Raw genomic sequence first — 12500 nt, 5'->3', positions numbered from 1 at the left:
CCGGCTGGGAGAGATGAAGGGGTCACGGTGAAAAGGGGTGGCGTGGCGCCAGCAGGAACGAGGGGAAGTGTCTCTATGTGAATGTGAGACATATAATGTATATGCACATATATGTGTGTATATATATATATATATATATATATATATATATATATATATATATATATATATATATATATATATATGTATGTATATATATACATATATATAAATATATATATATATATATATATATATATATATATATATGAGTATATACATATATATATATATATATATATATATATATATATATATATATATATATATATATATATATATATGCGTGTGTGTGTGTGTATACACAGACACATATATCTATCTATCTATCTATATATACGTATATATATGTAAATATATATGTTAACGTGTATATATATATAATATATATATATATATATATATATATATATATATATATACATATGCATATATATACATACATATATAAATTAATATATATGTATATATACGTGTGTGTGTTTGTGTGCTTGTGTGTGTATGTATATATACGTATATACATATATGCCTGCTTGTGTGTGTGTATATATATACATATTATATATATCTATCTATCTATATATATGTATATATATATATATATATATATATATATATATATATATATGTATATATATACATATATATTTAACATATATATATATATATATATATATGACACAAACGCATATATATATATATATATATATATATATATATATATATATATATATATATATATATATATATATATATATGATATATTTATATGACACACATATGCACACATACACACACACACACACACACACACACACACACACACACACACACACACACACACACACACACACACACACACACACACATATCATCAGCCTGTATCAGTCCACTGCAGGACGTAGGCCTCTCCCTATCTTTTCCAGCTTTGTCTGTCTTGTGCTTTTGTTTCCAGTCTTGGCCCCCAAATCTCGTTATTTCGTCGCTCCATCTTGTCACTGGTCTGGTCCTTGGCCTCTTTGTGTTATCTATGTTACTTTCTTTGTCTATCTGTAGTCCTGTCTCCGACATATATGACCTGCCCATTGTGAAGATACTTGTGATGCTCACAATTATCTTCCACTTTTGTCTGTTCCATGATTTACGTCACCCTCATCCGATCTCTTAGGCTAATTCCTAGCATCAACCTCTCCATCCCTCTCTGGGCACTTATTAGTTTCCTTTCTAGTAATTTGGTTGTAGTCCATGTTTCTGATCCATAGGTCATAGCTGGGAGGACGCATTGGTTAAAGACTATTATTTGCTGCATATCATTTGCAGATTCACTTAAGAGAACAATATCATCTGCAAATACTAGATTGTTTAGGTATTCGTTTCCTACTTTCATACCCTTTCTGTTCCATTCTAGCTTCTTGGCAAGCTGTAAACAGTTTGGGTGAGATGGTATCACCCTGTCTAACACCTTGTTTAATTGATATTTTATCGGTTTCCGTGTGGAGCTTGATGGGCGTTATCCCATCTCGTATATAACTTCTAATATTTTAAAATATACCTCCTCTACTTCTTGTCTTAGAATAATTTATATTACTGCTGCTATTTGTACAGAGTCAAATGCCTTTTCGTAATCGATGAATGCCATACACAGGGGTTTCCTATATTCGTTTATTTGTTTCTCTTATTTGGGTGAGAGTGTGGATGTGGTCTGTTGTGGAAAATCCATTGCGGAAGCCTGCCTGTTCTCTAGACTGGTTACAATCCAGACTGTCAGAGATGTGAGTTGTGATGATTTTTGTGAACAGTCCTTAAAGCAACTGAAAAGAGGCTCCTTGGTCGATATTTTTTTTTTCTATTCCCTTTTTTATGCATGAAGATAACTTGCATTTTTCAAGGTTTTAGGAGTTTTTTCCGTTGAGAAGGCGTTTGTTTAAAATATTGGCTAGTTTCTCTGTTGCAATTTCTGTTGCATTTAATATAAGGTCTATACTAATTCCGTCTCCACCTACTGTTTTCCCTCTCTTCGTGCCTTTAAGCGCTCTTTTTATTTCTTCTGTTGTGATTTCATTCTTATATATCACTTCTCCGTCTGGTTTCTTTATTGCATACATTTTAGTTCTCCCTATTCCGAATCTCCTTTTAGCTGTTTTCATGCTAGTACCTGATATCACTATTTAATTTATTAATTGACAACTGTATTTCCGTACATCTTCTCTCTTCTTTTTATTCATAGTCTTTGTTCAGCTAATTCTATATGGTCCCTCTTTGGCGATACTTTCATGACCCTACGTTTTTGCATAAGCTGTTTAATTTCTATTGAGAGCTTGCTGGAGCTTTGCTTGACGTTCTTACCAACTACTTCAAGTGCAGCTTCCTTTAATATGTTGTTGAACTGTTTGTTGATTTGGTTAGTGTTACGATCTCCGACGCTGAGAAGTGAATATCTGTTTTGGATGTTAAGGTTATATTCTGTCGCTCTGGTCTTCAAGTTAGCTAAATTTGGCTGCGGTTTCCTTATGAGTTTATTCCTTTCCCTTCTGAGGTGTAATTTAATTTGGCCTTTAACCATTTCGTGGTCGCTTCTAACATTTACTTTATTAATAACTTGCACATTTGTTTTTTTCTTCTATATCACGCCTATTTGAAATTTTGAAGTCAATTTAGTTTTTGATGTCCGATGGCGACTTCCATGTCCACTTTCGCTCTAGTCTTTTTTCGAAGAATGTATTCATGATACTGAGCGATCGAGCCTCCGCAAAATCGACTAGCATTTGTCCCCTCTCATTTCTAGTGCCTATTCCCCTCTACGGTTTCTCCTTTTTTTTTTTTACTCTCTCGCTTTCTAAATGAACATCTTCATAGAAGTTCTCTCTTTCTTCATCACTGTGGCTGCAGGGTACAGTATAGGCTTGAACAATCTTTAAGTTGTACCTATTGTTTAGTTTTATTGTTATTGAAGTCACTCTTTTACTCATACTATAGAATTCCATGATATTCTTTTCTAAGCGTTTGTGAACTAAGAAACCTACCCCTAATTCCTGCTTGCTACCCTAGGGTTTACTCTTCAATAGAGCACGTGTCCATCATTTAGTATCTTCTGTTCTTCGTCTAGTCTTCTAACTTCACAGAGTTCTACAGCGTCCCATTTAATGAGAGATCCTGATACTAATAAGTTAGTTTCAGTTCTCATTGTCTTTATATTATATGTGCAAAGGCTCATCAACGTGGGCCGGTCTGTTTTTAACCGGAGATTTTTAGCACCCTCTGCTCTGGAGCGATCCTGATCGCCGCCGTAACCAGGGGCTCCTTCGCCTCCAGGGAATGAGGGCCGTTGCTCTGTTTGTGCAGTCATGGTTTTTGGATGAGAGGTAGACAGCCGAGTTACTCCCCATCTACTAGCTTAGTTGTATTGCATACACACACACACAGACACACACACACACAGACACACACACACACACACACACACCCACACCCACACACACACACACACACACACACACACACACACACACACACACACACACACACACACACACACACACACACACAGACATATATATATATATATATATATATATATATATATATACACTCATATATGTGTATTTGTGTATGCTTATACGTATATATATACATACTTATACATACATATATATATATATATATATATATATATATATATATATATATATATGCCTGTGTGTGTGTGTGTGTGTGTGTGTGTAGAAAAGGTAAGAATGAGAATGAATATCTTCACAATAAAAAACCGGCCAAATACATATCTTGTTGTGAAGATATTCATTCTCACTCCTACCTTTTCTACATTTGTCAACATGAATACAGTTCATATGTATATATGTATAAAGATTTATATATACAAATATACATATATATACTTATATATATAAATATATATGTATATATATATATATATATATATATATATATATATATACATGTGTATATATATGCATACACATATACGTATATATATAAATATATAAATGTATGTTTATATATTCATATATATATATATATATATATATATATATATACGTATACAAAATACATATATGTAAATATATATATATATCTCGATATATACATACATATATATATATATTTACATATTTACATATAAACATACACACACACACACACACACACACACACACACACACACACACATTAACACACACACACACACACACACACACACACACACACACACACACACACACACACACACACACACATACACGCACACACACGCACACACACGCACGCAAACGCGCACACACACACGCACACACGCGCGCACACACACACACACACACACACACACACACACACACACACACACACACACACATACTTACATATCTGTCTATTTCTCTCTTTCTCTCTCTCTCTATATATATGTATGTATATATATACATATACATATATGTCTATCTATCTGAATCTATTTATCTATACATATACATATATATATATATATGTGTATATATATATATATATATATATATATATATATATATATATATATATATATATATATATATATATATATATATATATATATATAGAGAGAGAGAGAGAGAGAGAGAGAGAGAGAGAGAGAGAGAGAGAGAGAGAGAGAGAGAGAGAGAGAGTTCAAATTCAAAATACCATTAGTTCCATGGGTTATTCTTATTACAAAGAAAGTGATTTTACAGTACAGATTAATATAAAATACAGATAGAATTAATGACTAGATATAAGTCATGCCTATTCTTGTATTTTGAAACTTGATGTCATTGGTGATTTAAGAGAGGATTCAGAGTTTCTGATATTTCTGTTATTATTATTTGGTAATTTGTTCCAATTCATGGGTCCACGTGTTAGTGTCTGCCTTGCCCCTATATCTGTACGTAATCTTTTGATGTGTAGAGAGTTTACCTGTCTTGTTTGGACACAGGTTGTGTTATCTAGGGTTGGAAGGGTTAATAGCCACTTTGGATAAACCCTTGGATTATTTTGTGAATTAGCCAATTCATGTGACCTTTGTTTGTTGTACCCAAGATACTAAAACAATACTTAATTATACTGAGAACTAGTGTTTGTATAAATGATATCCTAGTTTCATCAGGGATCTTGTTTTTATGTGGCTTAGGTTAATTAGTGTGCCCATTACTTTCCTATGGATGTTGTCGACATGGTTCCATAAATCTGTCAATGTGTACGCCTAGGTTTTTACGGAAGTGCTCGGTCTTATGTAGCTGTCTTCAAATTTTATGGTGGTGTTTACTACTACCTAAGAAGATACATAGATTTTTTTCTGGATTTATCTTGAGGCCATTTGTGTCAAAGTATAATTTTATTAGTGTCAGTGTCTCCTGGGTCTTTATTATTTTTATTAAGTTGTTTACTGAATCATTGTAGAGAAATTGTGTATCATCGGCGTATTGAACAAGAAAACAATTTTGGGCAATGGGTGATAAGTCATTTCCGAATATTGTAAATGGGATTAGGCCTAATATAGATCCTTGTGGGACACTGAAAGATACTATCTGCTTCTTTTTTTTTTTCTTTTTTTTTTTTCTCTCTCGTGAATTATGACTGATTGGCTTCTGTTTCTTATCGATGTTATGATATATTAATTTACTAAGGAGGATTTCATGGTTGACAATGTCAAATTTACACAGTATAAGCAAGTTTATTTGATTGTTGTCTATATTCTCATAAATTTTATTTGTGATCTGTAATAATGCTGTCTCAGTAGACAGCTTACTTCTGAAACCATGTGATTTGGAAAGTAGGTCATTTGTCTTCAGAAATATTGTCATTTGTTCTGCTAAGATTTTTTTTTTCTTTTTTTTTTAGAACTTTTGACAGTATAGGTAATATGGTAATAGGGCGATAGTTATTGACTTCGTCTGTGTCTCCGGATTTGAAAACTGGTGTTATTATGCCAGGTTTCCAAAGGTTTCGCAAGTGTTGTATTGTTAAGATTATTGTTTCTATTTTTACAGACTGTGCTCTGAAAGTATTGGATAGTGGCTTTATCCTTCCTGTTTGTTTGTTTGTACGTGGTATGTCCAATTTTAGCCAAGAAATCGTTAAATTAATTCGCATTAATTCTGGTATTTAGATTTGATTTGGTACAAGTGGTTTAACTATTTTCTGTGTTTTAGCAGAGTCTTCCTTACAATTTGTTAATTTATTTTTAAATAATCAGCTTTGGCTCCTTGTATAAATGATTTGATTGACGCGATAGTCTAGTGGTTAGAGCACTGGACTCCGAACCTCATGGTCCCGAATTCAATTCCTCGTCGCGGCAGTCGTAAAAATGCCTGCGCTCTGACTATTGGTTCCCGCCTGATCTTACGGCGAGAAAACGACATACCGCCTTGAAAGTTCAAATGCAAGTGTCGTAGGGGAAGTCGCCGTCTTGGCACAGCTGTTAATCACACCGAACCGCGGTTTATTAGGAAGGGCATCAGGTGATCGTGGTGCAGTGGCAGCACGATCAGCGGAAGAGCTACGACGCCAAAGTCAATGGTTGTAGAAATGCAAGCAGAGGATCCACTGGTAAGAGAGATGGTGAACTCTTCAATCACCCGAAGGAAGGCAACGGGAAACCACCTTCGTACACTCCCTTGTACAACCATGAAATTAAACATGGTCGTCAACGTCAGGCTCTGATTCGGCACAGAAAGAAGAATAAGAGTAAGTGATTTGACATTTCTCTTTTTTTATAATTTCTGTCTGCCATTTTTAAAAGCTTTATTAACGTTATTTCTATTTGTTATTGCTCTCCTGATGCCGTTTTTTTTTTTTTTTTTATCCATAATGCAGGAGGACGTCTAACAGTTTTTGTAACAAGTGGAGGTATGGCGTCTATGATGTCATTAATCACTTCCGTAAAGACATTTACCTGTTTGGCTACATTATCTTTTTGCAAAATTTCTAAGAGTTGAGTTGTTTCCTTTGGCAACTATTTGTTGGCATAATAACAGAGACGTAGTTGGTTAATTCTTGAAAACTTTATAGTCTGGTTTTCGTTTCGATCTCTTTAAATTAAGCATCACCGTTATAAGTTCGTGATCGGTACATGGCATTGGATGACATTTGTATGGAGAAAGATGTCGGCTCTGTTTGTTATTATTACACCAATTAATGACGAAGTGTTTTCTGTGACTCCTGTAGGTTTGTTGTCTATTTTTCCTAATTACCTTAAATAATTTTGCATCCGGCTTATTTAAATCATCATTTAAACACCCAGGATGAAAAGAGGTTTCTCTTTGAGTAACATTTCTCTATAAACCTTTTCTATTTAACCAAAAGATTCAGAGAACCATGGGGCCTACAATGAATGACGGAAGCATTGTACGTTAATCCAAATATCCTCTACATCTGCACTCCTTGCAGGTGTAGCAAATATCTCATTTGTTTTGAGAGCATCATATATCGAACATATATGCAGACTCCTCCCCCACGTCCTGCATCGCATCTATAAATATTGAAATTTGGTAATATATCAAGAATTTCTTATTATGAGCATTTCTGTATCATCAAAATGTCCAAGGAGAGATTGTGCATTGATGTGATTTATTTTTAGCATGTGTGATCTGACCGTCGTTGTCTGAGAGGTGCTCTTCGATATCTTCTTTATTAGTGTCTGGATGACAGCTGGTAATGAACAGGTAAACTGTCTCGGGCCGATCAGCTCCTATTATGGGCTTTGGTGTTTGTCGTTCCTCTCTTGTTTTTCTCCTTTGTTTCTTTGAAACGATTGTGACGAAACCTTCTTCTTCAGCTGTTTTCTTTGCATGGTTGCTAATCACAACCGTCGGCACTACTGGAGGTGGGGGTGTTGTGGGAGGGGGACTCCTGGTACCTGGTGATGAGTTGCATCACTCCATTGGCAATTAGGAGCAAGTTCCTTCTGATTATATTATTATTTTTGTTTTTAAGCCTCACCTATGCGTTACTTGTGTGCCTGCTTGGGCTTTCTTGTTTGCTGGTGGGCTGTTAAAGGACTACTTAATTATTCTGGTTCTCGGGGAGGCTGGGGAATCAGCAAGGGCGCAAGGGAACTGGGAGGGTCACTGGTCGCGGGTACAGCAGGTAGGGAGAGTGTGGAGGGGGATTCCTGGTTGAGGGCATTCTGATGGGGGGAAAAGATGCAAATAGGAAGGATTGGTCAAGGGCGGGGGGGAGGGTTAATCTGATGTGACATCTGCTGCCTCTTCGCATTCCTGCTTCTGCCTTTTCATTTTGTTTAGTGTTGCCTGTTATTCGGAGAACATTCTGATTAACAGATCAGTCTTGTTTTCTATATAAAAAAAAAAATAAATATAAAAAAACGTTGTAAAGAGAAGTTTCTTGGTGTGTCTGTGTTTCTCGGCTTTTACGCTTTGGGAAGATTTTGACAAAAGGAGTAGAAATACCTGCTCTTTTTGTTGCGTTCAGCTCAGGGTTGGGATGTTAGTTGTTGCAAACACCAGGTTTTCATTATTTTCATCTGTCATGGTGTGCACAATGATGTTTATCATCTTCTTAGTGTCCCTTGTCGTGCTTGTAGGTTTTCTGAAGTCTGTTATGTTAATTATGATGTGGGCCTTTTCGATCTCTTCCAGTCCAAAGAGTTTTTTGGCCTAATCACAGATAATCAATCTCGCCCACACTTTTTTCGTAGCAACAAAGCACAGAATGCTTTCATTGTTTTCACTGTTTACACTGTCTTCACTGTTAGGATTGATGTACCTGTTACCCTGTCGTGGGAGTGCACATCGTTTTGGCCGGGGGGGGGGGGGGGCAGCTATGACCAGCGCTACTGGGGGCCCGTGTCCTTTGGCGGAGGTTCCATCACCCTGGGAAGAGAGCTCGATATCCTGGGTTAAGGGTCCCCTCTGAATCTGGGGAAAAGAGCTCGTACTAGCTGCACGAGAAAGCACCGGGGAAGCCCCTCGGTTGGCTCCCTTCGACCCGGGGAGGGGGGGGGGGTAGCCATATTACGTTGCGAGATCACGAGTTGCCCTGGTTTGCCGAGCTGTTTGGCTGAGGCGGAGACGAGGCGAAAATACGTCCGATCACCGCGGCGGCTAGTCTCTCTTTCTCTGGCTCTCTCAGAGCGTGTATGTACATCTCTATATATCTATTTATCTATCTATATAGACAGATAAATAGACAGATAGATAGACATATATATCTATATATTTACATATATATACAGATAGATAGGTAAGTAGATAGGTATATAATTAGATAGGTATATAAATATATATATACATATATAACCATATATCTATCTTTCTACCTACCTACCTATCTATATGTATGTGTAAATATATATATATATATATATATATATATATATATATATATATATATATATATATATACACATTTATATATAAATAAATAAATGCCAAAGGGTCTCATGGGGTGTTGTCACACATGAGCAGCTACTTCTGCTGACTGGACTGGAACCCCTGGCAAGAATCGCAGGCTTGGACAGTGCTGGAGATGTCTGAGTTAATACTAGGCAAGAAGAAAGTCTGTCTCCGGCGTTGTTTTGTAGACTCCACACCTCTGTAAATGCCATGTAGGTGGGTAAGAGGGTGATGGCAGAGAGCAGCAGGGACAATAATTCTTACTAAATACAAGACGAGGTCACCTTCAGCTGATAAGTCGTCTCGTATTTTCCAAAATGGGAGCAAAGAGTTATGAAGGTCATATCTATTGGAAGGGAATCCTGACGTTACGTGGTTCAAAAGACAAGTGTACGAAGGGTCTGCCCTTCGTACACTTATTCTGAAGAGTCCTGTCGGTATCCTGTGGTGAGGACTCATCTAAAGTGATGACGGCATTCACGATAGTCCTGAGGTGTGCAGTATCACTGAAACCTAAGAGTTCATCCTCTTGTGTGAGGTGGCTGACTGGTGATCTAGACAGGGCATCAGGAAGTTGCTTACCAGCAGAGTTGCTTACCAGCGAGCCACTCAACAATGTAGAGTTAGTGTGAATTCTTTTCTTTCAGGTGCTGGAGCCGGGGATTCTCCACTGCATCCAAAGAATAGTGATTCAGGATTGGGACAATTGGTCGATGATATGACATAATGAAGAGATTTGGAGACCCAGGGGCCACACAAGACTGAACGGAGACGTCTACAACCATGGTCCTGTAGGAGAGCATTACCAATGTCATTAAAATGAGAGGCTGTCTGAAGAATGGTCGGCAGGCCTGGGTGAAAGATGCAAGATGTTTTTCGTATGATGGAAAGCTTCATTGTGATCAGTATTCCACAGGAATGCCTCTTTGATTCTCAGTAAGGAGCGTAGTGGCTGGGCTGCAATGTCAATGACGAATGTAAACTCTGCCAGCTGGTTGAGCAGAGGTCTGCCAAATCTCGATCCCGAACTTGCAGCACCTTGTGAGCACTGCTTGGATATACTGAAGATGATGGCTTAAGTTCTCATTATATACAAGAACGTCGTCGATAAGTTTAACATAATTCTGGACTCCTTGTAGGGTCATATCACCACAAAGGCAAAAGGCGTCACCAGTAGCTGCCATGCCCATCGGTTTACTGCAGAGTTGGAACCCACTGTAATAAACGTAGTGAGGTATTGATCCTCATCTGCAATCACCATCTGCCAGTATCCACAAATAACGAGCCTTTGGGTTCACTCTGCGGATGGCATCAAAAGACATTGACAATGGGTGGGTAGGGTGTATGATTAGGCTGTCCAGCTTTGAGAGATCAATAGTAATATGTATACCGTTGTCCTTGTCTATAACGACGAGAGCCTGGCCCAGTCTGAAGAGGCATCAAATGCTGGTTTAATGATTACTTGCAATGTGATGAAATCTGACAGGGTGTGTGGATAACAAATGGGATGCCATCCTCCTTGAGGTGGATCCTCATGGGAGGACCCATCATGGGCTTAAGTTGGGCTGATTTCAATTCTTCTTTGGAAATCAGCACGTCCGTAAAATCTTATAGGAAGTGTTCCTTACCTGCTGAAGGTGACATGGTGGCAATTAGAGGCAACACCTTGAATCTATTTACATGCTTCACCTCTAGATATTGGTTTGGAAATTATTTTTGATATGATAGACGATATGAAAGTGAGTCTGGACACCTTCAAAGACATAAATCATGGCAGGGCATGAAAGCTTGCTGAGAGTGAGGGTAGCCTGGAGTGTACCCAGAGCAGGTGCCATTGTAAAACTGTCCACGGTAAGAGTTGTCAGCAGAGGAGTATGCAGAGATATGAAGCATGTCGAAGTGTTGTCATCCAATTACTGTAACATCTGCACTTGTGTCTGGTAGCATGATGATGCTGGATATAGTTCCACCATGAGATAGCTTGACACAGATGGGCTGGGTGTTTTGCTGACAAAGGAAGAAGGTGCCCCTATCCAATGACAATTGGAGTTCTGTGCCACTTGAGACTTACTGAAAGTAAGGCGAGTTCCACCGTTAGTTGGAGGTCCATTCTGAACTCGGTCCTTCTTTGTCTGACAAAATGCACTGGGTGGATATAGCAGGGTATTTAGGTGTTGTTGCCCAATGACCAAGCCGGCCACAGTTGTTGCAAGTACTGTCTCTGACAGGGCACAGGAATGTGTCAACCGGTGAGAGAAGGGTTGCCTTGTCTCGCCCCTTGTATGCAGAAACAGCACACAGCTGATTAGAAGGAGCACGGATTACAGAAGTGGCACACCTGGTGGCTCCAAATGATCTGCAGGCAATTACAACATCCTGTAGAGAGGAAGAAGGGGGCAAGCATATGAGTTCCCTGATCGTGCATACCCATCAGCATGACCATCTTGAGTTCCTTCACATTTTGTAGAGTCCTAAATCGTCTTTCCTTCTTGTTTGCTCCTCTTAGCATCGAATCTCATCTTCCCAGTGTCGTCGAGCCTCCTTGTGTTGTCTGGATTGCTCTAAATAGTGGATGAGGTGAAGAAGCTCTGCGACTGTGGCAGTGGGGGGAGAGGAGGAGGCTGACCTACTCCACCCACGCATCTCGCTCCGTCCGGTCCACCCGTTGTGGCATCCACTGTGTACTGAGGCCCACTTTGTTGGGGTTCTTCGGAATCGGCAGAAAATTCGTGATCAGGCTTCAGGTAATAACAATTATCCTGAATTCTTATTAGAGTGAGGTATTGCAGTTACAGTATGGAAGGGGCAATGAGTGTGTGCGTACGTTCGTTACTTATAGAGGGACAACAGCAATATAGCCGCAAAGCAATTGAGTTGGCGTCAGTGTTGCGACATGAATGAGGGTGAATGTACTGAAGCGCCGTGCCTTAGAAGACTGAAAATTCGGACTCTTTCAACCGTAGAACGCCCGAGAATACATAAAATTCTATCACTAAGTCAATGAGAGCACTGCACAACACTGTAGACACTACACTGCTCTGTAACAATAAATCCTGAGTTGGAGCTGGTTGTTGACCGGCGATG

General features: G+C 38.3%; 1 protein-coding gene across 1 annotated transcript in view; it reads right to left on the bottom strand.

Moving 5' to 3' along the window:
* LOC125044851 overlaps window positions 1-3223 on the bottom strand; it is a 13779-nt gene extending 10556 nt beyond the window's left edge. The window contains exon 1 of the mRNA XM_047641812.1: window positions 3155-3223. Within this exon, the coding sequence (XP_047497768.1) occupies window positions 3155-3223 (69 nt within the window). The remainder of the gene's footprint in view (window positions 1-3154) is intronic.
* Between the last annotated feature and the right edge of the window lie 9277 nt (window positions 3224-12500).

This window comes from Penaeus chinensis, chromosome 36, assembly GCF_019202785.1.
Source record: "Penaeus chinensis breed Huanghai No. 1 chromosome 36, ASM1920278v2, whole genome shotgun sequence".
Lineage (NCBI taxonomy): Eukaryota > Metazoa > Arthropoda > Malacostraca > Decapoda > Penaeidae > Penaeus > Penaeus chinensis.
The sequence above is the reverse complement of the archived record's forward strand: the minus strand, read 5'-3'. Positions and strand labels throughout refer to the sequence as shown.